Raw genomic sequence first — 27,225 nt, forward strand, 5'->3', positions numbered from 1 at the left:
TTTGGAAAAGGCATTGTGTGATGTGCCCATTATTTGGCTATCTGACATTTACCTTGCAATCACAGGAACATCTGCAGTAGAGGTAATTCTAAAAGACGTCTCAACGATTCTTCAGGGATATCAATCCCCCGGCCTCAGGCGGGTGATTCGCCGAACTGTCCGCTGCAGTCAGATTACGGCCCGGACGAGGTTTTTCCCGTGTTATATCGCGCCTCGGCTCTCGCCCTGGGGTTACGACGGAGACAGCTTGACCTTCATATATGTCTCGATTCGAAGTCCAGATTCTTCGATTCCACGATTAGATACCCTTATGGGAAGCACGTATGGTTGCAATGCGATTGTCACAATCAAGGGGATATATAACTTGCAAGTGTAAGTATTATTTACTCTGTTTAGCCGTCTCTTAAAATCCGATACATAACCAAAAAAGAATAACGAATAGTAAAGTGGGCATTAATGCAATACTTTTTCGCCTTGAGGTGGTCAATTTTCACGGGCCCAGGACCTGAGCATTTAGTGCCTACCACGGGATCGAGGCGCCTGGTTATGAACGTTGCGGAGGAAAAAGGACTAAAGCGCATTCTGATGGGCAAAGTACACGGAGAGAGGGCCCAAAGGAGGCCCAGCGTAAAGGGTGCGAGGAGGCTGAAAGTCTGTTTTTCTAGATCTGAAATGAGTCCTTACAAAGGTGGAGAAATTATGTTCGATGTGGTAACAAACCAAAGGTACCATTGGTGCAGAGAAAATCATCCGCGCGCCGTTGAGTTTGCAGAACTCTCCACTCCTGTCTATCAGTGTCTTTTGTCTTTGTTGCTTAGCTGTTGATTGAGATTGAGGACGAGGTGCAGGAAAGGGATCATTTATCGTCCTAGGTCGGGTGTGTATACGAGGTGAAGGTCCTCCACCGATGGTCCGAGGCGTTCCGTAACGTGAAATCTTGAATGTTATTTCCGTACAATTTATCACATCTAGAGGTTATTGTCGAGGCCGCTAGTCTTGGAAGTTTCGTCGGGGTTTTACGTGGGGCACTGAAAGACTCCACGACTTCCATATCGTTCATACAGGCCGTCCATGCGCGCCGACCTCGATCGGGAAAAGCTTCGATTCCGACAGCCTCGAGCATTCGAACCTCACTCACAAAACACAGGACCGCCGGTTGCGGGTTGTCACACTCGGACAAAATTTTTCAGAAAAAGTCCTTTCCGGACTCCTCTACTAACTTCGAAATCACCAATGAAATAAAAGACAAAAGTTTTTTCTTGTAACGCAACACCTAATGCCGGTCCTTCACGGCTGTAGAGGCAGTGAACGGTCTGCAGAGTCAGAAACCCTCAAAGTACACCCTGTAGCGAGTAAAACTCTAACACAGAAAAGACCTGTCTATGCTGCCCCAAAACGCCTCGTTGGAGATTTCTCATTTTCCAATGTTTTCTTCCTGGGTATCGCTCTATGGTATCGCTACGGAGGGATGCCCAGTAGCCACGCCCAGAGCTATGGCCGCACCCTCTGCCAGCTTTTCACGAAACAAAGCCTCCCAAACCTTTCAGTTATTCATCCGGATATGTACAGCGTAGGGCACTGAAGAACGATGCTGTTCCTACTTTGTTTGGACCAGCGAGAGATTCGGGTACACAACCTGTAAGTATTCATTGTTGTTTGTGTATTTATGATGTTTAAAACAAAGGTATCTACCACGACTGTTTAAATGGGTAAAAGTTTTTCGGGCTGCTAAATTGGGATCGCGGATAAATGCTCTCCGCAGATCCTTTCTCACAGCGTTATAAACCTTTTTCTTACTCAATATCAAGCCACACTTATTGTTTTTACTTCGGCTGTGAGTGTTTGTGTGTGCTCAGGATGAGTTTCGCTTGTTCTCCTGTATAGCCGACACGGAAGCCTGCCTGCTCCTCGCAGCAGCTGCGAGCCTCTCAGCCTCGCGACCAATCAGAGCACACTGGGCTCACAGGGAGGGGGGTCAGGAGCTCCAACAAGCCGTTTAGGACAGAGTGAATACCGGTGAATACACATACTTTACAGAGATGCTGTATGAGAAACCAATGTGAGTTTGGAAAATTGCACAGTATAAATCTATTTTAGTATACCTCAACAATGGAATTATGATCAGTAGAAATGGCCATGACATGGGATCTTTAAGTCTGGCTGGTAAAAAAAGTTATTTGTTGACTTTGTTTGGAGTCTGACTGAGACAAATTACTAATGAAAACTACAGGTGTATAAAAACAATTTGGGGCTTAATTAGTTTGGCTTTGTGACCCTTGAGTTTGTTCTCACTCATTAAGCAATAAAAACACCTCATCAACACAATGACCATACAGTTAGACCGGCCCATATTAAGCGTCGTAATGGCTTTTTCTTGTTCAGAAACACTTTTAAATGTCCAAAGGGATTTAAAGTCTGCAACCAACACAGCAATTAAGGACTATGGTGTCTGCATACAAAAGGGGATTTGAAGGAGAGGCGAAGAAACATGGAGTACTTCAACATTATTGCTTAGTAAATGAAAATTGACTTATTTGCATTGATGATTTATTATTGTACTAATGTAAACTGCTAAATCACAAATAATGAGAACCAGTCAAAAATAACCATGCACATTGCTTGACATGCTGTTGTAGCACAGTACAGCTTGTTTTCTCCCATGTTTCCTCCCTGCAGTGTTTTTGTCCCGGCACTCAATACTGGACGGAACAGCTGCCACCTGTGCATGTAAATCCCAATATGTTTATTACACATCCTGTCTGCACCGGGCTTCAGGGTAGACTCCTACCTCTTAGGTGAAGTAGTGTTCTGCATCCTTATTTGAAAACTGACGATGCCAACTGAGCCCTTTTCTGAACTCACAGAGACACACACTAGCCTTCCCCCTGACATAAAGAAGTTGTTGCAAAGCCTCGTGCAGAGACAGCCAGAAAGTGGAAACTTTCTACAGTTTTCTAACATTTCTAACATTTCTAACTTTCTAAATGTTCTTGTTGGGATGTTATTAGTTTTTCTTGCAAAGTTGTTCTCTGCAACTCAAGGTCCGCACTCGGCTCGTCACAGACATCTTTGACAGCCACTAAAGTTGGTCCCTGGAAAGTTGATTTGAAAGATTTAGTAGTAAAAGAGATAACCTTCAATTACATGGTTAGGTGTTTAATAAAGAGACACCATCACAATCTTAACAATTGGCTGGGAATAAAGCTAGGTGTGCAAGTGTGACTTCAACTTTATATTCAACACAAGTTCGCTGTAGTACGTTCTAATTTTGTGTTACATGACTGCACTTCTCAGCCAATTCCCTCTCCCCGCCCACTTATGGCTTATGTATGTTATTAAACTATAACGACACTGGATGTGGCAGCAGAAGAACTGTGTGAAAAGGGAGCTCAACAGAAAAGGAGCAAAGAGGTGCTCTTTAATGCAATAATTTAATGCAAATTCAGTGCCGTTAGTGCCAAGGAATACTTACACCCTTCAAGAGAGCTTTTGAATTTGGCCTATAAACTACAGTATGTGATCATTTTATTAAATCATAATCTCATACTGGCACTTGACAATTACTTGTTTTCATGTACCAGAATATGTGAGACAACTGTTGACTTGAAGCCGATACAAGGACAGGTTTATTAACCACCTACTCTCTGCCTGCGGGACACATAACTTTCACTGACCTTTAGAACAATATAAATCTACTACATCATGTATTAGATGTATTTATCCATCAGTCATTCTTCTTTTCAGTCACTGTGGTATCCAACTGAAATCATGAAAGTGCGATTTGTTCATTTATTCATTCACATCCATAAATACAAGTAAACAAAAACACACATTGTACCTATATCAGCTAAAGCAAAAAAAAGCTAAACTCAGTTAGTATTTACTTAAATCTGATCAACCAGTGTCAACAAATATAAGACACAACAAACCAGTATTACTTAATTGGGCTGACTAGACAGACATATCGAGCATCAATAACCAGTACTAGGCATCCAACTATACAACACATAGATAGCCTGTATAAGAAAGGTCTGAGCTGACTACTCCCTGAGGAGGCTCAGGTCCTTCAATGTCTGATAGGGATGAATCATGTAAAGAGTCCTGTCACAGTGTGATGTTGGGAGCACCAAAAGAAGGCCAACAGACTGAATACACTTCTAAAGACGGCTGGGTCTGTCAATGTATCCAAGCTGGTCTCACTGAAGAAGATGGTAGAGGACAACATGCTGGCAAAGCTAGCTATCATGGATTAAACCTCCCACCCTTTGCACAGCCAAGTTCATATTGGAACACTTTAAACATTTGGAAAAGCACACTGTAATATTTTTCATATTGATTGACAACTTTAATTCTAACCTGTGTTTGCTTCATTGTCATCGATGCCTATTTATGTATCTCGCTGCGCTATGACATTTTATTTCAACTGCGGGAAGTAATAAGGTTAACTATCTATGAATATCACATCAGCTACATTAATCGAGCACAGATAATGGCATTCCTAAATACACTTTGAACATTTGAAGTATTCCCATGTTTCCCCTGTTTAATCCTTTTTGAGCATGTGCCCCCTGGACTTGAGGCCCCAGTTGTTCAAAGTTCAAAGATCAGGAGATGTCAGGGGAAAGTACCGCAAAGTGTTTCCTTAGCACAGGGAAGCATGGATCAGTGAGTCACTCAAATCCATTTACAGTTCTACACACTTTAACATGTATTTTGGTATTGGCTACCCTGACAACTATCTTTTTATTCTCAGTGGGTAAGCCAGTGGTCACCTGTATTTGTATCTGTATGTGTACAGGGAGGAAAAAATGAATATTGTAGAGTTCCTTCAAGGTGATCATTTTGAGTATTAACCTATCATGTTGCTAGGCTTTGAAAAAGACATTACACACGTTCTTACGCTCTTACCTACGTTGCACAGACAGATATTGTTGTAATAGCAAGGCTAAGAGGTGTGAGGCTTTGATTAGAACAAGACAATTTGTCATTGTCCGACTAAGGGGAAGAGAGTGAGAGAGGCGTTATGAAAATATCATTATAATCTCTGTAGTTGTAATGAATTATTGATTTGCTGTGAATCTGGATGGTGGTGTTGTGTTTTTGATAAACCAATTAATGACGTTGTTGCTCCCCAAAGCAAAAACCTGTGTAGGCTGTGTGCAGCGGAGAAGCTGTTGCAATATTGGTATTTGGCCCCGAAAATATCTCAGTACTTGGTTTCTATTTATTGGTTTTGCTCAAAAGGATTTATCACACTTTTAATAATGGCCTGAAAGCAGAAATAGTCCCGCTCCCATATCTTGTCCTGAATTAGACACATTGTAGAACAAATATTCATGTTTTTGATGATTGCTCAGTCCCAGCTGAAATATTTGTCAGAATTAAATCAACGGCATTTCCACTTTCTAAAATGCTCAACTCTGTAAAAAATAATTTGCTAAAATTACATTAGTTAAAGGCTTGGTCAAATCTGTATTTATTGCGTGACATTTGAAAGACGTGATACCTGCTCTAGGAAGTGTTTATGTTCACAAGATGGTCTTTTCACTAAAAACATTACAAAAAGCTAGTGGAAAAGTGGCCTTTCATAGTAGTCCTTCATTATGTTCAAGGTATGATGTTTAAATAAGACATAATATAACCAATATCCCTGAACATTTGATATGGTTTCTTTCCACGTCTGCTGTATGCACAAGCATGTACGCAATTCAGGAGAAGCCGACTTAATCTTGCATACTTTACTTTACTGTTTTAACTAATTCTAGTACCTTGATTCTGATTCTGATCATCTTAACAACCTCTGTTTACTGGATGTGGATCCTCATTTCAAGAATAAAGGATGATGGTGACACACAAGTTTATCCAGGCATTTACCACTTTGACATGTAGACCATGATATTGTTAAATATTGTATCGTTTTCTGGTTAAAAAAAGATCACATACCTATATGTTAATACTGGACTACATTTGGTTGAAAAGTTAACTTAAAGTAGCATATAGTCATGGTATAGACATCTTCCATTCACTGCAACATACTGTATTTCCAACACACACTAATCGTGGTAGTGTACTAAAGCCATCAAAGCTCTGCACATTCTGCATGGCAGCTGCCACGCTGCTCACCCTAAAGCTAAGCTGTCACTTGCTGCTCCGGCTGACACTGTTCAGGATTTCAAAAGCCCTACCTCTACAGAAGCATCCACCCAGATGGTATCATCGCTCTTCACTGCCAGCTCTGCCTTGCTTGATGCTTCCTTGTGTTGGAGGTCAGAGCCTTGACATCAATGCTGTATATATTATCATTCACATAATACTGACTTGGCTAACTTAACTACAGTCCAATATGAAGCACATGTTGAGGTTAAGCATTAAAATACCATTGAAAGAATGTAATGTAACCTGGACACCTTAAAAAACTCACTTGTCAACTATTTTTATCCTGGTTTTAACCTTGGCATAGAGGTTATATATTTGCAGATTTGTTTTGTGGAGTTGTTGACACTGAATGACACATAGGTCTGAATACTGTCAAAAAGGTTGGCATGAAAAATATGAAGCCTGCTGCCTGTATGTTTACACTGAGACCCAGGGTCCTGTCTCCTGTCTGTCCCTGACACTTACAGTTTGAGCACAACTTTGACAATTTTGACTACTCTAGCTCAGGTTGGAAGGGGTTGTAGGTCAGGTTTATGACTCTTTGGATGTTCAGGTCCAATGAACATCAAACAGTAATATTTCATGTTGCATAATATACATGTTGCTCCCTTGTTTGAGTGGCAAATATTGGCAAGTTTCTGAACAACAGACACAAAATACTATTGTGAATATTCTTATTTACTAATGTTACTTACCCCATTGACAGGATATGTATTCCAGTCCAGTTCGCCTAGCACTGTTGTAGTGTCCAACAGAACCACTAGAGAGAATGGGGTGGAGAAAAGAAAATCATGTAAGTTGGAGAAGAAAAGTTGGAAGAAGGACAATATAACATAAAGTGTGACATGAGAGGGGAAGAGAGAGTGTGAGATATGTTGGTCAGTGAATTTAAAAAGAAGTGAAATAGAGGTGACAAAATAAGAAGGGAGCAGACAATAGTTATCAAGCTGTCAATGAGGAGCAGACAGAGCTGTAAAGCCCTTATCAGATTCAACCAGCTATGAAATAACAGCTTTTAGGAAAGAACACCAACACTACCACCTGGAAGTCTGGCAGATTAGTACTCTCCTTCTCAGAGGTCAGGAGTGTACATCAAGATGAACCAAAGATGCGTCAAGGAGAAAGAAAAAACTTCAAATATTTAACAAAAGAAATATGACCTAATGAAAGGATAACAATAGCCAATTTAAGACAAATAAGTTCATCTTTTATCAATGGGGACAACCTTTCCATTAGGAACAATACATTATTGGAATCTCACTAAAGTGCCATTGAGCCATTTTATTCATCTCTTGATAGCAAAGCCTTGTATCCCAAAAATGATGCCCATATTGGATGATTACTCACAATTTAGGTCCAGTTGCAACTATCAGTACCAATGTGCTTGGAATGCTGGTTAAGTGTACGGTAAATCTTTCATGCAGGAGGGGAGTTTGCCTTAAGCAACATATCTATCTTTTTATTAACAACAGTCATTCCTTAGACATGTGTATTAGTTGCCTTACTCTAAACATAACATATTGTTTTGCCATAATTAAATCACCATTCTGTAGTTGACATGCAAATATGTTATAGAGTGATAATTAAAAAAATATACATATTAAAAGTCACTAAAAGTAATCCAGGGTTTTGCAGTTTCATACAATATTGACGTTCCTGTTTTGCGATAGCTGCAATGAGATGTGTGAACATGTTTTGTCAAATTGGAAAAGTGTTGTTATGTACAACAATAAATGGATTAGTGAACAGATGAGTGCACAAGACGATCTGGGCCTCATTGTTCTAAAAGGCAAATTTGCACTGCAGAGGTTATCCCCAGTAAGCAAACAAGGAAACGCATGATGCCAATCTGAACACGATCCAGTGTGACAAAACAAAAGGTAGATGGACAGACAGATGAAAGACAGATGAACCGACTAATTATATGTTTTAATGATGAGGGACAGCCACTTTTTGCATTTTGGCTTAAGATTTTGTTCACATCTGTCTACCTCATGTCCAATTCCGACCGTACAATATTAGCCTAACCCTCTGGCAGACTTGGGGCTTTGCTCATTTTAGTAATAAAAGAAGCGTTGCTTAACTGGAAAATAAATACATTTGAGATACATTGCAATCAACAACAAGAGTAACAATTCATATTACTTTTCCCTTTTGTCTGGTTTTGCAAACAATAGAGTGGTGAAGTAACGAGCCCTAAAACCCGAAGTGAGTTAGCATTTTACCACCTCCGGTTCCCTCGTCTCAGAGCCAATGGGATTTATCCATAGGATTTTGGAAAATAGCTGGAAATAAGGTCTGTGGTTGACACAAATTCAAGAGATGGATCACATTTTGTTCTATGACCTTAAATACATCAGCAGTGACCCCACTGGTGATTCCTGAAGAGTTTACGTGTCCGGAAAAAGACGGTTGTTAACAAGTGGCTGAATAGGACTACAGAAGTTGTCGAGGACGTTGTACGTCATTACGCCGAACACGTAAACACTCCTTCTAAGTTTGTTTGCCCTGTTCTGCTTGAAAGCAAGTACTTGCCTCTGGCAAATTGTTAAAACAAACGCTTCAACTTGTACAATTTTGAATCTGTATTTATGAACATCGATCTCAAGTTGGCGTGACGTTGAAGTCGTGCGACCCTGCTGTAGTTCGTTTATAGCATAACGTTAGTATTTTACTTCTGGCGATTAGATTTATGATTCGAAAATTAAAAAAGTAGGGTAGACATGTGGATATTATCCGGCTGAACAAAATGTGCATTTATCAAACAGGTTCGTATTCCACAGACCTTATTTCAAGCTATTTTCCAAAATCCTATGGAGAAATCCCATTGCTTTTTTGTCGAGGGAACCCATGTGCATCTTACTTCCGGGTAAATACGTCATCCCTGCACCACTCTATGCAAGTCGTGAAACAGCTTACCTCTGATTCGTCCATTTCTAAAGTTTAGCATCGCTCGGCCATGTCATGCCAAGAAGGACTATAGCTAATTTGACACGGTGAGCATGTTAAAATAAGTAAACATGTTGTATTCTAATCTTGCCATTAGTGTTAGGTGTTTTTTTTTTGGATGAGCATGTTAACAACTGTGACCACATTGTGTACATACAGGTGTAACATCCTCGATCTGTCTGCACTCTGGTCACGGCTCAGCGCTAAGCCCCCTCAGCCAATTTGATAGGATGAATGTGCAATTTCCTTTGTCTCCAAACAGCCAGTTAATTACAATCTCTAACAATAAAGTGCGTCCCACTTATGCAGTCGACACTCTAGACGAAGGAGTCACATCTTCAGACGACCTGTCACTCCAGTTTACGGCGGACTTTGCCAAATCTGGACTAATTTAATGGGGTTGCCTCTGTTTTGAGAGCAAGTCAGATAACCAGAGCAGATACACTTTGATGAGACTAAATGAACCGCTTCAGTATTTACAGAGACTTAATATAGCCTTGATCCCTTGCTGGTAATTAAGGGCTGAGTTATAATAAAATGGCCTTGGTTCTGTTCAAAAGTTGGACATAGAGAGGAGAGAAAAAGAAATACTGTGAGATTTGGATTTTTTACTTAATTAGCCAAGAAAAAAACAATCCTGACTGATGACTGATCCGTTCCATATCATGTTTGAAAGCAGAAAACTTTTCCCAACAACTCCCTTCACTGTGTTTCTGTCCGTTTCTTACACACACACTAACACTCACACACACACACAAAACATACATACACAGTATCGTAGTCATAAAATAATTAAATTCCTGCTACTGTCTTTACAGCCAGGAAATAATAGATGACCCAAGACCACGGTGCTGAATTTGATACACAGATTTTTATCACTCAGGAGGAAAGCAAATCACATTACTCCTGTCTGGGTATTGTGTCTGGGAGCATAGTAATCTGCAAATATCTTTTGCTATAGGACCATCGGATAAATATCACATTTCAGAAAGATGGTGGGTACAAATAATCTCTATAGCAATAAATTGCCCCATTTTCTCATGTGATCTCTTACTGATACACTTGCAATGCGGTTACATTGTCGGGTGCACATGTTCATTGTGTCAGCAAACAAATGCTTAACAATCAAATCCTGATGCTTTTTCAGCTAATCTGTGGCATTCAGTTTGTTTCTACCTGCTTGAAGCTCACTCACACACTCAATTTGTAATAACTGTCCTGTTGATAGGCGGTTGCTTAGCTATAAATCCTTAACGCCTAACTGCTTTTATAGGCATATTGTTCTATCAAAATGAACAAAAAAGTTTGAACCAGTAACAGAGTAATCTTAGCATCTGACCGTGAACACAGTCCAAAACAAAGACAGTGTGAACGTCACGGCTTCAATGTCACAGGAGAAAAGAACTCAACGTGTTGCTGGATATTTTTGCAGATAAATCAAAGACATAAAACTTAAAAGTGGCTTTTTTTTTGTTTTGGAGAGAACCAGGCTAACTTTTTACACCTTCTTCTAGTTATACGTTATTGGATTATATTGTGATACATTTTTTTGACCTTATACTTGCCAACACTCCTGCACCAAATATTATTGTCTTGTGTCCACATGCACCACATGTCAATGCCTCACCTACTTACTATAGTGGCATAGATTACACACATCTCTTCAGTACACAGCCTTCTATTGAGCGATACATATTTTTAAACTTGCTCTGGGTGACTACATGCGGCTCATGAACACTCAAAATTAAACCAAGTTAGTATTTGTCTGAGTCTATCCAAGAAGACAAGCTTGGCTTAAATCCGCCAGAGACAACAAATTATATAAGGGTCCTCTTTTTTTTTCTGTTTCTAGGATGTGGTGACAGAAGACCATTGGGAGAGGAACAGTCATTATTTTCTTTATGAGATGATGATAAAAGTTGACATATTAAAATAGGAAAACAGTGCAGCATCTGCCCCGACGCTACTGTTGCGTCAACTGTTACCGAGATGTCCGACCGATCCTTTTAAAAACACACTAGATAAAGAAAGGTTTAAGTATATAGTCGATTAAGGAAATCATTTATTTACAGCTAATTTGCACAGTTTTTGTGAAGACATTTGATTGGGGCATGTATACTTTTTGTACTTCTTAAACTAGAACTGGCCTAATTTGACACAATTGATAGTAAAGTATCTTTATATTGACTGCATTCACAACAGCTAAAATACCAATCAATATCATGTTATATACAAACTACATCTCATCTCTCTCACTTCCCTCTGAATGCATTCATATTCAATTCACATTCACTAGCAAACTCACTCAGATAAACTGCATCAGCTAACATATAGAAAAGCCTGCTCTTACTCAATTCTAAACTCCTCACGTTGTCTTTTTCTAAAGATTCCCCTGTGCATCCCCTCGCCTTCAAACCTGTCACCACCACGGGCAGACAGGCATCCTAAGGGGAACACTGAGCAAACACACACACACACACAAAAAAAAAATGAAGTGAAGGAGACTTTGACATTTGGCTCCTGTAGTCTTTGAAAATGTGTATCCTAAACATTAAACATTCAGGAAGGAATATTAAACTGACCCCTGCAAATGTGCGAGGTGGAATATGTCAAGAACAGATAACATCATGGAAACCCATTTCCCATGTGACTTATGATATGGACTGAATGTAGATTAAATCATTATGACCCATGTTTCTCATAAATATGCAACATGCTGCCCATATGACTAGAAAATACATTTTGAAAAGCAGGAAATTATTCTGTGTAAACTCCAACACAATAAATAAATAATGTTTTGAAATAATTATAGCTAAAGTAAAGGGAATCTGGTGTGGCCATTATTGAAAGATATTATCAGCTATGAATGAACTCAGCATGGGGGACAGAAACAACTCTAAATTATGACTACATTTGACAGAGTTGGCCAGAGGCTGACATTTACTGTAACACTCTGTGGTCTCTGGCTTTGCCCATGTTTCTGTGCACTCAGATTTGGATGGTGAAGTATCAGAGCCTTAATAATTTGGGTGATGGAGATCTCAATCTGTACCGCCCACAGAACCCAGGTATAAATGTGTGCATTTTGATTCTGTAAATGTATGTCAGCAACATACTGTAACATTCAAATACTTTGAGATGAAGTGGATAACAATGTACTAAATGATGACTTCCATTGGCATGTTTAGTCTTTTAAAGATGGGTGCTCTAGTTGTACAGCATCAGTTATTAGTATAGAGGAATGATATCAGGAAAACTGAAATGTAATGCTGTCAATGTGGTTTTTTTGTATAGGAGATTGAGCGTGTTGGAAAAGTGGCCAAGATATCGCAAGATACATATGGCATCAATGATTGGATGAGATTAGATCTACAAGAACCATTTTTTTTTTGACAAATTCAGAGTAAGATTGATACTGAAAGTAACCAACACGTGATTATTACTGCTAAAGATGAGTTTCTTAAACTAGCCTTCAGTATCAGTGAGGAGTACCGTGAGCCTCTGCTAAGATCAATGAACTTGATTCCAACACATCGACTATATCACATGCATTTTGAAGCTGTACATTTTTTTATGTGGATTCCTTGTTAACTTCTGAATCAAATAAATATATTTAGTGAAGGACTAGGTGTGTGAGTTATTATTAATACTGCCATATGTTAAGTCTTTCAGTGATGTGTGTGATCAGGACAATGGATAAAAAGGATTACCAACATTGTTGAATGCATTTTTAGGCAACACATGCATACATGTGTGTTGTTCTATATAGATTCATAGCCAGATCAGAGCCAACACATTGTTATACTGCCATTTTTAGTGTACAAGGTGTTGTGTAAGCTTTAAAGTATTGTTATGTAAGATACTGCAACACAGACTCATATATATTGGTTCACACAACATATTTAAATATTTGACATACATTTTTAGGCTATAAATAATGAAATTGTTTAAATTGTTTGCACATTTCAAACCAAACCTCCACTCAACAAAAAAAAAAACGATGCTATAGGGTCCAATCAATGTCGATGTATTCGTTGTTGAATAACTATACATTTACATTTATGGGGAATGTTAAAACACCTGAGGTAAAAAAATAAGTCACCCAGTGTCATTCTATCATTATGGATACAATTAAGACTTTATACTGTTACTTTAGCCTAGTGTCACCTGTGAAAAGATTACACTTAACCACAATAAGGTGACTGCATTAGATTTATTAACTATTCTTATTTTGTTTAAAGTGTATATATGTTAATGCATACATACATACATTCATGGTATAGATTGAACGGCACAAGATTAAGTTACCTTGTGCGTAATGGAGAGGGCAGAGGTTCCGTGTTTCTGGAAATACTCAACATTTGTCAGATTTGTTGCACCCAACCTTGTTCTTAAGTTTGTGGTTTGAATGCTCTTTGTACTCACCCTGGTTTGTGGTTCCCGGGTCCGACAGAATACTTCTGAACAGAAACAAAAGCACACAGTATTTCCCCCCGGAGCACATCGTTGAGTCAGACACAAGTGCGCTCGGAACTAAAACGCTGCACAGACTCCTAAATAGATCCCCAAAAGGGAAATATGGGGTTTCATGTAAGAGGCTACTGAAATCGTCCCCGTACGCACACTCAGAAGGTCACTCTCAGATCCATAGGAGTTCTTATTCATTTCTCAGCCATCCCAGACGATATAAACGGCCAGCCATTGAGCGCAAAGAGCCCGATTGCTTTAGCTGTAGCGAGTTTAACAACTAACAAAAATAAGTGGAGTAGTGTCCGTGTCTTAAACTCAAACAAGGACAGTTCGCAGGGTGCAGAGTATCCCCAAAGTGTCCCAAAGTAGTAGTGTTTAAGTCAATTAGTTTGACAGTTAATATTGGTACCCCTATTATCGAGAGAGAAAAGGGAAAATCCCGGACTTCCCGCTTCACTTTCAGCCAATGCATCCCTCACTGTGTCTCTGCATCCGTGCGTGCATCTACCCCCTCGCTCTCTCTGTCTATCTCTCTCTCTCTCTCTCTCTCTCTCTCTCTCTCTCTCTCTCTCTCTCTCTATCTATCTCTCACTCTCTCTCTCTCTCTCTCTCTCTATCTATCTCTCCCTCTTTCTGGCGCAAGCTGAGGAGCCGATTTTTAAATCACTATCTCTCCCTCTTCTCCTGGCGCAAGACTGAGAGCGATTTTTAAATCGACAAAGATTCATTGCGCGGGCACGTTCTCTAACTTCGGTCTGTGTGAATCTCTCCTTTGCTTTCTTGTAAACGCGCGGCGTCAGTCCTTCCCATCAGAGCCAATGCGCGGGCTTCTCTGTTATTGATTCAGGGGGATACACCTGGGCGGGAAAGGAAGGAAACTATGAGCCATTATAACAGTCAGTGTATCATCTGTGCCATGAATGTTAGCCTAGGTTATACCCTGCATTGGATTATGTTTTGTTGGAAAAAAAAAAAAAATTAGTAATGCTGTCTGGCCTAGGTTTCATATTTATGCGCTGGCAGGAGAGGAAAGGCGGGAGCAGACTAATAGTATAAGTTGATTATTGCGGCTAATTTTGGTGGCGGTTTTAAGCCTGCACACCACACATTTAATTTACACTTCATTGCTGTGAGTGAACATTATTAAAAGCTATAATGCAGCCTATTCAAGTACTGCTAATTAACTGCTTCCTCTTGCCATGACGCGAACACAACGGGGGGTACCCTAGTTCTATAAGCACAGGCGGATGCCCTCTACTGGACTCTATGGGTACTACTCTCATCAATGATACGCCGAGCGTTTCACACACTGAAGTTGTACAAACATAGCGCGGCCAATCCAGGGCCGAGCCCTAACCTGGAATGGTGCGCCGCACACAGTATATAGGCCGGGCTACACCTCCTGACTGTCATCCTACCCTTCTTCAGTGGCGGCCCATAGGAAAGAGGGCCTAGGCTAGAGGGCTTCCGTAAGCGTTACAGTACGTAAACGTTCTATCTCACACAGGCTCCGCTCCTCTTTACTGGGACTCTATGGCGTACAGTGGGTTGGAGCCCCCGATGCTATAAAACGCGCCTGTTCGTCCTACAACACCGAGTCCGGGGCCACGACCTGGGGCCCATGACCGGGCCTTTGCGTTAACAGCCACCGCGCACCCCAACTTCGCTATCATCCGGTTGTGGACCATAGAGAAGTTGGCCGCAGTCTTACCTGCTGGGTTAGGCCTAATTGGTCGTGAATAACCCCCTAGCTCACCCCTGTGGGTGCCAGCACAAGTGACCATACACTGCGCACTAGTTTTCCCAGAGGGCCTAGAGCATAGAATGTAAGTGACGTGTCCATCACACTACACGCTTACCTCGTGCAGAGTGTGCATGGCTGCACCTCAGCATGACTACACCTCGAGCACCACAATGGAAGATCCTGTTGCGGGGAGGAGGCATGAACACTGGGCGCTGTCTCCTGACCCCCTGCAAAAAACGCGACATAAGCGGTTGACTAAAGGCTGACCTGCCGCCAAATCCCTCATGGTAGGACGAGATGGCTGCTGCATAATTGTGGAATGAGCAAGCTCCCTGTCCACCAGTATCTGTAAATAGGACAGAATAGAGTACATGATAGAGGCTCTAGACTCCTTTCTTCACACCACCGCTGGAATCTCAACCACTTCATCCTGTAACAGGCTGTGGTGGATCCTGCTCTTGCTGCCTGGATAGTCTGAATAACTTTGTCAGACAGTCCCTCCCGTCTCAGCCTGTCCCTCTCAGGAGCCAAGTCTGGAGAGGTTGGCCCAGAGTGGGTAACGTCCCTATTGCACCTGCTTCCTGAGACAACGCCCCCCCAGACCTGAGGAACCGTCCAGGGCTGGCCCACCATCATCTGTGTCACCTCTGCGTACCACGGCGCCGAGCGGCGACTGACAATCGTTCTCGTCTCACCCTCTCCAGGAGGAGAATGACACGCAGCGGTGGAAAGGCGTAGAACATGTAAATAGGACAGAATAGAGCCCAGTGTACCGGACAGAGGCTCTAGACTCTCCTCCTCGCACCAACGTTGGAATCCCAACCACTTCGTCCTGTAACAGGCTGTGGTGGATCCCACTCCTGCTGTCTGGATATTCTGTATAACATTGTCAGCCAGTCCACCCCTTCTCAGCCTGTGCCTCTCAGGAGCCAAGCCTGGAGAGTTTGGCCCAGAGTGGGTAATGCCCCTATTGCACCTGCGGTGGAAAGGCGTAGAGCAGCCATCTTGGCCATGGCTCATGTGCAAACGTGTCCACCCCCAAAGGTGGATTGTCCTGCCGAGCCAGGGAGAACCACCATTCGTCTGGCAGGGGCCCAGCTCTTGACATGAGGCCGGCCCCCCTGTTCTCCAGTCCCGGAATGTGGGGGGCCTTTAGAGATAAAAACATTCTCTGAGGCCCACAACCACAGGTTCTCCGCTGCGCTAAACAAGGCAGCGGAGCTGACTCTGTCCTGCCTGTTGAGGTAAGCCTCTGTGGTGCGGTTGTCGCTCCTCACCAGCACATGTAGTGCCCTGTAGTAAGGGTTTGCAGTGCTGTAGGAGCAGTACTACTGCCCGTAGCTCTAGAAGGTTGATGTGCCGAGTTTCTGTCAGAGGCCACCCACCACCTATCACCTACACATCCACTTGACGTGGATTCTAAAAATACAATACACACCTCTCGCTAGGACTCTAATCAAAAAGCATTTTAATGGCCAAACTATCCTACAATTTAGGATTTTACAGAGAGGGTTATTTGTGAATAAATGACCCTCTGTAACGTTTGCAGTCAACGGGGGCACTAGAGGTCGAAAACTTTAAAACGTGATTATAGGTCGTACTAAGCGCTTGAACAATCGACCTATTTGGTCGCATTAGTTGTTGGTACAATAACGTACGATAACTAATAATAACCATAATCTTCCAATTACTTTTGTTTGGCACGATTGGGATGAAAGCCCTTTTGTTTTTATGATTTTATGTTGTAAGTCTTGTCTTCCACTCTGCTTTATCCTCAAATTCTACCTGCTGTTTGAGAGACTATGTGGCTATTGATTATAATGGTCAATTGTAAACCATTTACCTCTCTACAGAGTAAAAGGAGCATAACAGCTTTCTACAGTTTCATAATTTCACTTTTGCCCTACAAGCGGTCCACAGGCTGTCAATTCCAATGTTCTGTCCATCTGTCCAAACAACACATTTGTTCAAAGCATGATATCTTAACAAAGGTGGCATATTACAGACTTTGGTGTGAATATTATTAGCATTTCCTGCAAGATAATTTGCTATTTGTGCAGTTTCAAAAGTGGCTGAAATTCAACAAACAGTGTTGTGGGTATTCATTTTCAAGAAGATCCTGTCTCTGTTTTAGGTGACTATCTGACCAATGGCATAGCTTCAATTTCAGGCCAAACTTTCCTCTGGAATTTATAAAGGATTGTATTAACTTACTGCTGTTGTTACATGTCTTAGCGATTAGCCCATTTTATTTTTGCTAAAGTTGTTCTAAGTCTTTTGTTGAGAAATTACCTCATGACGTCCCTTGAAAAAGAGACTCAGTGGCTGTTTCTCAATGTTGAGTAAACCTGCTGCAGAGCCACTATTTCAAGTATACTACGTCATCGAGTGGCGCCATGCATTTAAACAGTCCTTCGGCGCCACTCAATGACGTATTATACTTGAAATAGTGGCTCTGCAGCAGGTTTACTCGACATTGAGAAACGGCCAGTGTTGAGGCTTGCGACTCTATGCTACATTAGCTGCTACAGCATCTCTGGTCCGTTGGTGGTCAGAGATTATATCATGGGTAATGTTGGCAGAAGGTTTTTAAGGGAAAATGTGTTGCATAAAAAAGGTGATACCCTGGTTTTGTTGCTTAGATGAGACACAACCTTTAGAGATATCACTCTCATTTACATATTTAAACAAAATATACTGAGTGCATTTGCGCTCCACAGAGAATTCATTTTAAACACTAAAAAGTACAATTTAGCTTTTGCCTGAGATCCCAGGATGTGTTTTTATTACATGTGCCAAGTGCAAGGACTGTTTTAGGTACTACAGCTTTTATGTGTGCTGCTCCTCTAGCTTGGAACACTATGCAAACATTTTTGAAACTGAGCATGTTGGTTCCCTTGCATAATTTTAAAGCTCGGATAGATGAAATGTTATTAAGATATCTGTCATTGTGAATAGGTTGCTAATGTATACCCCTGTAATTATGTTGTATTGATGTCCTTTTTGTTTTTATGTGTAACCAATGTGCTGCAGGTCTCCCTTGAAAAAGAGATCGTTGATCTCAATGGGATGTCAGTTCACCTGGTTAAATAAAGGCTACAAACAAACAAACAAACAATTGTAAAAACATTACCTGTAGCTCATAGCTGTACTTTTGAACGCATACAGTAATGGCTAGTACTGGATAACGATTTGTTAGAAATGCAAATCATCTTGGATGAGATTTGTCTATTCTCCAATGTATTATATCTATAATGCATAATGTAAAAGGATATCATGGATTCCTGCTGAGGGGCCATGAAGAGACAAGGCTAACACACATGATGCTCAGCAGCTGAATCATGCGCTGACTAACAATCAATTATTCTAATGAATGATGCTGAGTGAAGGGCTACAGCCCCCACTGTCTTTCAATCAACGTCTATAATTATATTTGCTGTGTCAAAGAGCGGTATCAAAAATAAAAAAAAGCTTGAAGGTGAACTCGTGCTTCTTCGAATTGAAAATTGACACCGCTTGTTGCTCCAGACACTGAAATATATTTTATATTATTATTAATATTTGATTGTGTTGCACTGTTGGAGGAGCCTGTGACATAAGATTTATCATAACTACACTGTAGCTATGCACGTATGACCAATAAAAGCGTTTAGCCTATTGAACCGGCTTCCTCTTATATATTTTGGGTCTTCAAAATCCCTCTAGCTCTTGCACACTTCACTTAAGATGAAAATATATACAACATTTTCTACTTGAGTGTTATGTAGCACTTATGTGAGACACAGACCATGAGAAAAACAAAGGCAGAGTTATGCTTAAAACAAACGAACAATAAACAGCGTGACATCCAACCCTGTCTGACGGCCGTGTTTATAGCTGTTCCAAATGGCTTCACTCAAAGTGGGGGTGAAAAGCCTGCTGTCATAGAGGGGTGCAAGACGCAATATTAATTCAAATGGGCATAACAGTCCGAATTTACTTTTTTCTGGACAATTCATGGTGGCTGTATCTGAAAGTTCCAGAAATGGTTGAGGATGACTGTTATGACCTAACTCAAAAGGCCACAACAAGGAGGAGACACACCATATCAACGGTTAACAAAATATGTTTATTTAAGCAAGTAAATCAAATTTACCAAATTAATTCAGTGCAAAGTAAGTAAAGCATGAGGTGTGGACGTCAGTGGTATCACCAGTAGTGTAAATGCAGGGTGAGGGTTGCATGGACATGTATGTGTGAGGGTGTTGAGGTGCACAAAGTGAAGCAACTGAAATAACTAATGGCATACTCAACAGAACCGGGTGCCTGCAGGAAAAAGCAGAGGGAAGACAAAGAGGAGCAGAGAGGCTTTAAATAGCTGCAGGGCCCCAGACCCAGGTGCCCTGAGTTACTGCAATCAAAGCGGCTGGATGCAGCACAGCCACACCCTCTCCAGATGAACCCACAGGGGGATCACAATGACAAAAGCAGAAACATCAGTATGTCAACAAAAATTAACATATCAACATGAATGTGAAATTTGTATGGCGTTTTGTTCAAATCCTTACCAATGTTAGCATGGCTTCAACACTGAGCCATACAGTGAATAGAAGAGCAGATAAAACTGACAGCGTTTACATGTTGTAAAGATGGACTCTGAAACTGTTGTTTGTATCAGAAACTCAAAACTTCACAAAATGCCATTGAAAATAATTACAAATGAGTAGTGATCCTTTATAGCCGAGGTAGTAGTAGAAGTAAAAGCAGCTTCACCAGCGGGAAGTCTTTGATGATACCAGGACAGAGTGACCTGTCAAAAACGAACTCCTCATTCAGTTCTGGATGGGGTGAATCACTCCTCACCTGCTGACTGACTGGGACCACAAACAGCTTTAGAGCATCATTTAGTGGGAATGCTGATACAGCATTCCTTGTTATGCTACGCACAAAATTCTTTATTATTCCGCCGGGTTATTTTGCGCCTCTTCTGCTCCCACATTCCACATCGCAGAAACTCTGTTCGAACATCTAAACGTTCAGCTCGGTCGGAAATCGATGGCTATTACTTTTCTCATTCAGAACTTTCATAATACCAGAGACATATCCCATAATTCATCACATTCTTCTTAACATGGAAGTCAATGGAGAAACTCTTCAGACTTGAACAATTTTCATGCGACCAACTGCTAACTGTTCCTTCATACTTTCACTCAGAAACCTCATTCCAACTTTAAAATGTTACACATCTTTCTGACATTATTCGTGTAACACAACTTTTACATCTGATCCATACTTTTAGAGATATTAAACATTGTTCAGACCTTGCTAAAGAGGCCTTCTCCAGATTTTAGTGTGCGTGATGTCACAGCTAGAGTGGAGGACAGATTTAATTTTGCCTTCTTTTAAACCTGCCATAATTCCCAAACCCTACATTCCTGAGACATAATTTTTCATGAGAAATGTAGGAAAACATCTCGTAGCTTGAAAAATTCAACAAAATTAAGCAAAAATAATTAAACAAAATGCCTCTTGAGGGCATGAAGTGACAAAAACTTTCAACATGTCTCCATTAAACCCCATTGTAAATTCAGCCTCACCTTTCCCCACTACAGCAGCCGCACACCTTTAGTTAATCTGCCAAAAAAGCCACATTATTAACCCTAAAGTACACAAAAAGCACACTTCAGATGCTCAAGTTCCATGAGATGCTTCACGCTTTGAAATTTCACCGATATCGGTTACGGTTCTTCAACAAAACGTTCACGTGTAAGAGGTTTATCTCTCATTCAGAACAATGCAAATGCTATCACCATGGAAACCTTTGATCTCTGGACAAGTCGTTAGCTCAATATAAACACCTGTGTCATGGAACACGATGATGTCATAACTCCAACTGACATGCTCCGAGCAGCAGACTTCAGATAATGGTTAACACACACATTGTGCTGCCTGATAATTCCTGATTTTGTCTGCCTGTCAGTCTACATCTTTACTTTCCCTCTTCATTTACAGCAGCCATCCCTGCTCCTCTCTGTCCTGTCACACTCTCTCTTGGGTTATCCTCTCTCTCTCCTTATTCTTTGACCTTCCCTCAACACCTCCTCTGCATTTTCTCCTCTTCCTCTCCACAAACAACCCATTCCTCTCCTCCTGGTATTCTGCTCTAGCATCGAGCTACCTACCCACGCTCTTTTTTTCCATCCGTCCATCTTTTTCTGCTATGTGTGACCTCTCTCTCTCTCTCTCTCTTTGGTCCTCTTACTCACTTCTTCTCTCTCCCCTCCTCCCATCTCTCTCTCTCTGTGAATATTTCATGATTTGGTGGCACAGTGCTTAGGTGAAGAGCCTTCCTGCCTGTCTAGAGCTTGCACAGCGCAAATATTTCACAAATATGTACTCTGAGCTGAGCTTAGTTCAGTGTTAGGACAGACTATCTGTGTGTATGTGTTTGTATGTGTGTGCGTGTGCCTGAGAATGTGCATTTTTGTGTTTAAGTAACAGTGATTACATGTGGCATCATGGGCCCCAGAGGGGAAAGGAGGTCTTTGGTCTCTTCCTACAATGATGTAACTGCTCCATTGCCCAATCTCTGAAGTCATCTAGGAAAGACAGACAGACAGACATACAGACAGGGAGGATAAACAAGGGGAGAATGGATAAAAGTAGGACAGAAGAAATGAAGGATATGGAGATAAAATGGAGGGTAACAGCAGAAAATGTGTGGAGAGTGGGGAACCTCTCGCTGCCTCTGCATTGACAATGTCTGCTCTGTTTTGGCTGGCAAGAATGGAGCTCAATTGCAGGTCTGGAGGAAAATCAAAACACAATTAAGGGCTGACATGGAACTGGTCATGCAGAAGAGCGAGGACAGGGGAGAGAGAGAGAGGGGAAGCGCAGCTAGAGGAAGGAGGACAGCTCTTTGAAGAGAGAAGTACACAAAAGTGAGATATTGGAGAAGCTGACAGAGAAAAACAGAGACACTTAATGGTGTTTTATAGGCTATGATTAGAGTAAAAGTGGGCAGAGTATTGATGGTAGAGGAAATAGACAGTACATTCATTTAGAAAGTGTGTGAATGGGAGGGAATAGGTTAAGCTTGGTACTGACTTGCTCTGTAATAATAATTTCTCATAGGATTTATAATGCATTTAGATTGGCTGGTTTCATTTTCCACTACGTGATTCTGAAATGTAATATGCATGGACTTGTTAGAAGTTTTCAGATGCAACCATCAATTCATGACAAATTGTGGGGAGGCACAATTAAATGAGGTGGTTTCTATACAAACCAGATTGCAGTCCCTTTGGCCATTACCCGGAGCGTGGCTTTGGTCCTACGACGTGGACAGATGTACTTTGTATTTAGTGCTACTTGGCAAATTTAACCAGGCTAACCTTGCAATAAACTCAAATGTAGAACATGCTGAGAATTTAGCTCAGAATATAAAGCAGAAGCTATAATGCAATAAGATGTAGCTTAGCTTAGCATAAAGACAGGTAGCTATCCTGGCTAACCTTCAAAGCAGCAAAAAGATGCCTACCAACAAATCTAAAGCTCACATGAAGGGCTATCAGTCTTACTTGGAAAACACAAACTGGCCTTCCCAATTAGCGTCCACTCCTTCCAAGAAGCATTATTATTGACATTCTTGAAAAATATGGATTTGGATTCTCAAATAACTGTGCTGTATAAAACTGAAGAAGTAATCTACCTTAAGACACAACAGCTTCAAACTTGTGAAGTCAGCAGTAAATGACCTCATTAACATTACAGTCCAGTGGACTAAGCCCACATCTACTGTGACTATTAACCACAATTTCATTGCTATTAAAGGAACAGTGCATTGAACGGGAAAATGGTTCATATGAAAATGATGTGTGTACAGTATGTTGAGTTTAATATCCATTGCGAGCTTGTTCTGCCCTTTTGCAAGTGTGTAGTGTTTGATTGATAAACGTTATATTCCCTCAGGGAGAAGTTTAATTTCAGTCGAAAAGCAAAATTAACATTTTGTTAATGTTTAGTTTTTATCCCTAGGAGCCGTGAAAATAAAGAAAGGAGACAAAAAGATAAACACTAGATTAAAATAACATACATTAAAATATCTGAGACATTAAAAACAGGGCACCCTTCATGAGTCACCATCATTATCACATAAAAAAATATCTCAAAGTTATAACAGAAGTTTGTTAACAAATTGGCCCTGAGTCTGACCTTACCTTTTTTTTTAACAAATCGCATAAAATTGTTTTTGAAAAGAAAAGTCAACTTGAATTGAAAGTGTTCTTCAGTATGGAACGTAAAAGTAAGATATAAAATAATAATAAAGAAGAAGGGCTCAACGCACTCTTCTAGCAAAGGGTAAAAAACACCTTTAATCAGATGACCATTTCATGGTGAAATTCTAAAAACATAGACACTGCTTTTACATGTTAAAATAGAGCTGGTTAACCGCATTTATATGACACATTGGCATTCTTGCCACCCTGAAAGAGGATCTAAAAATGTTGATCAGGGAGAGCTACTGGTCATTTTAACGAAAAATCTATTTAACAGTTAATCCGATGTTTCAAGTCAGAGGACGTTTTAGGTATTTAACTCTACATCTACAGTACAAAGGGAAGGTGAAATATCAAACATAGAGGACATCACATAAACTGCAAACCCCCTCCCTCCCACTGCCCACTGAACTGATTTTCTTTCTTCTAAAGCTGAGAAAGACATTCAGTCGATGCGTGAGCACATTGGAACACCTGTGAACGCCTGTTGTTATAGGATCGATCTCAGTGGCAGGAGGGGAAGCGCAGATTTCTGGTTCGGGATTTGGATTGAAGCTGTGTCAAAGAGGCCCAGTGGGATGTTGAATCCTCTCTGTGATTAAGGGATGTCAAAGGCTTCATGCCCTTCAAAAGTGTTTTATAACTATAGGTCTGACACACTGCTATTTGAAATAACTATCCACAATTGTAAACAAATCTATGACATGATAATGTAATGAAAAAATAGCACTTCAAATAGATGTGAAAGCTGTGCTCTGTGGTAAACCTTTGTATTAAAGGTCACCTATTATGCAAAATGCACTTTTTGATGACTTTTATACATAAATATGTGTCACCGGTGTGTAAGGAGACTCACAAAGTGTCCAAAAAGACAACCCTCTCTCTTTCCCTCCTTACCCACATCTCTAAAAACGGGGGTAGAACGGAGCTGATCCAGATTTGCTGCGGTCATGACGACATTACTGAAATGTCTTTACGTTGAACTCCTGGCAACGATCCCCCCAACCTATCAGAAGCGTCACTGCATCAGAAACAATGCGCGATGTGTTTTGGAAGTAATATGGTCTGTGTTTACATTAGCAAGCATTGCTAAAACTCAGAGCTAACGCTGTACTGGAGAGTGTTTGTGTAAAGAAGCAGGATATAAAAAAGGTACTCACCTTGTGGTAAACCCGTGAGAGAAAAAGCGTTTGAGCTCCATACTGTTTCAGAAATAATTCTTGATGTGGTTTGGAATATAATATGGCATTTAATCACGGCAGCGTTTAGCTGAGTTTCTGCCATAGAGTAGACACTCTTCTCTTTGCAGAGCTCACTGCTTGCCTGCGCTCCAAAGGGGCGTGGCCAGCAGCAGCTCGGGTTACATTTGAAGCTACAGCGGGCGAACTCAGGGGGCCGAGCATGAGGGCGAAGGCAGCGGCAAGAAGAGTAAGGGGGTCGGGCCCGAGGGCGAGGACCGCGGCAGGAAGAGTCAGGGGGCCGGACCCGAGGGCGAAGACCGCGGCACTCAGGGGGCCGGGCTCCAGGGCGAAGACCGCGGCTCTCAGGGTGCCGGGCTCTAAGGGTGCCGGGCTCGAGGGCGAAGACCGCGGCTCGAGGGCGAAGACCGCGGCTCTCAGGGGGCCGGGCTCAAGGGCGAAGACCAGACAGCTCCGGAGGCCGGGCAGGACCCGGTGCTGGCCGAACAGGAACCGGAGCCGGTGGGACAGGCTTCGGCAGGATCCCCCACGGAAGAGGACCAGGAGTTGGCAGGACCCCCGGCGAGACAGGTGATGGCGGGGCCTCCAACGGAACAGGAAAAGGGGTTGGCAGGACCCCCGGCAGAAGAGTAGTCGGCGGGACCTCCAACGGGACAGGACATGGAGCCGGCAGGACCCCCAACGGAACCTCCAACGGCACAGGACATAGGGTTGGCAGGGGACTTGAGAGGTGACTTGAGAGGGAACTCGAGAAGTGTCTTGAAAGGGGNAGGGTTGGCAGGACCCCCGGCAGAAGAGTAGTCGGCGGGACCTCCAACGGCACAGGACATAGGGTTGGCAGGACCCCCGGCAGAAGAGTAGTCGGCGGGACCCCCAACGGGACAGGACATAGGATTGGCAGGACCCCTGGCAGGAGAGTAGTCGGCGGGACCTCCAACGGGACAGGACATAGGATTGGCAGGACCCCCGGCAGAAGAGTAGTCGGCAGGACCCCCAACGGGACAGGACATAGGGTTGGCAGGCACTTCAGTAGGGACTTGAGTTGGGACTTGAGTAGGAACTTGAGTAGGGACTCGAGAGGGGACTCAAGAGGGGACTCGAGAGGGGACTCGAGAGGGGGCTTGAGAGGTGACTTGAGAGGGAACTCGAGAGATGACTTGAGAGGGAACTCGAAGGGACTTGAGAGGGGACTTGAGAGGGGACTTGAGAGGAAACTGGAGAGGGAACTCGAGAGAGAACTTGAGAAGAAACTGGAGAGGGGACTCGAGAGGGAACTTGAGATGGGACTAGAGTTGGGACTTGAGAAGGGACTAGAGAAGTGACTAAAGGAGGGACTGGAGAAGGGACTAGAGAATGGACTAGGGAAATGACTAGAGGAGGGACTTAAGAAAGGACTTGAGAAAGGAATTGAGTAGGGACTAGAGATGGGACTAGAGTTGGGCCTTGAGAAGTGACTAGAGAAGTGACTAGAGGTGGGACTGGAGAAGGGACTAGAGAAGGGACCTGAGGAGGGACTAGGGAAGGGACTAGGGTAGGGACTAGAGGAGGGACTCGAGAAGAGACTAGAGAGGGGACCAGAGAAGGGACTAGAGAAGGGACTAGAGAAGGGACTTGAGAAGAGACTCGAGAAGAGACCAGAGATGGGACCAGAGATGGGACTAGAGATGGGACTAGAGATGGGACTAGAGATGGGACTAGAGATGGGAGCTAGGGCCAGAGCTGGGTCTGGAACCATGGCTGCCGGGGCCAGAACTGGGTCCGGAACCATGGCTGCTGGGGCCAGAACTGGGGCCGGAGCCATGGCTGCTGGGGCCAGAACTGGGTCTGGAGCCATGGCTGCTGGGGCCAGAACTGGGACCGGAACCATGGCTGCTGGGGCCAGAACTGGGTCTGGAACCATGGCTGCTGGGGCCGGAACCATGGCTGCTGGGGCCGGAACCTGGGGCCGGAACCATGGCCGCTGGGGCCAGAACTGGGTCTGGAACCATGGCTGCTGGGGCCGGAACCATGGCTGCTGGGGCCGGAACCAGGGCCGGAACCGGGTCTGGGACCATGGCTGCTGGGGCCGGAACTGGTTCTGGAACCATGGCTGCTGGGGCCAGAACTTGGGCCGGAACCATGGCTCTTGGGTAGGGCTGGGCGATATATCGAGTTTACACGATACATCGTGGATTGCACTACATGCGATGTCGTAAATGACCACATCGTGAACATCGAGTATTATGTTGTCAAATCAATTTCCCGCCGCGGCCAAAATTAGCTTTCCTTTCTCCCTCATAGACACAGTCACACACGCAGGCACACACGCAGCCGCAGGCCCCGTCTAACTTGCACACAAACATTACACACATGCACATTGACAGAGAGCAGGGCTCGACATTATAAATGGCCCGCTGGCTCGGAAGCACTATTTAGACACCCCGGGCCAACATAACGTACTTTCCACTTG

At 42.5% G+C, this 27,225-nt stretch overlaps 1 protein-coding gene across 1 annotated transcript in view; it reads right to left on the bottom strand.

The window, feature by feature from the left end:
- LOC104965367 (ephrin type-A receptor 6-like) overlaps window positions 1-14,037 on the bottom strand; it is a 49,435-nt gene extending 35,398 nt beyond the window's left edge. Inside the window, exons 1-2 of the mRNA XM_010794323.1 lie at window positions 13,531-14,037; window positions 6,852-6,916 (exon numbers count right to left, since the gene is read on the bottom strand). Of these exons, the coding sequence (XP_010792625.1) occupies window positions 6,852-6,916; window positions 13,531-13,609 (144 nt within the window). The 5' untranslated portion in view covers window positions 13,610-14,037. The remainder of the gene's footprint in view (window positions 1-6,851; window positions 6,917-13,530) is intronic.
- Between the last annotated feature and the right edge of the window lie 13,188 nt (window positions 14,038-27,225).

Source organism: Notothenia coriiceps, unplaced genomic scaffold (genome assembly GCF_000735185.1).
Source record: "Notothenia coriiceps isolate Sejong01 unplaced genomic scaffold, NC01 NC01_scaffold00037244, whole genome shotgun sequence".
Taxonomy (NCBI): domain Eukaryota; kingdom Metazoa; phylum Chordata; class Actinopteri; order Perciformes; family Nototheniidae; genus Notothenia; species Notothenia coriiceps.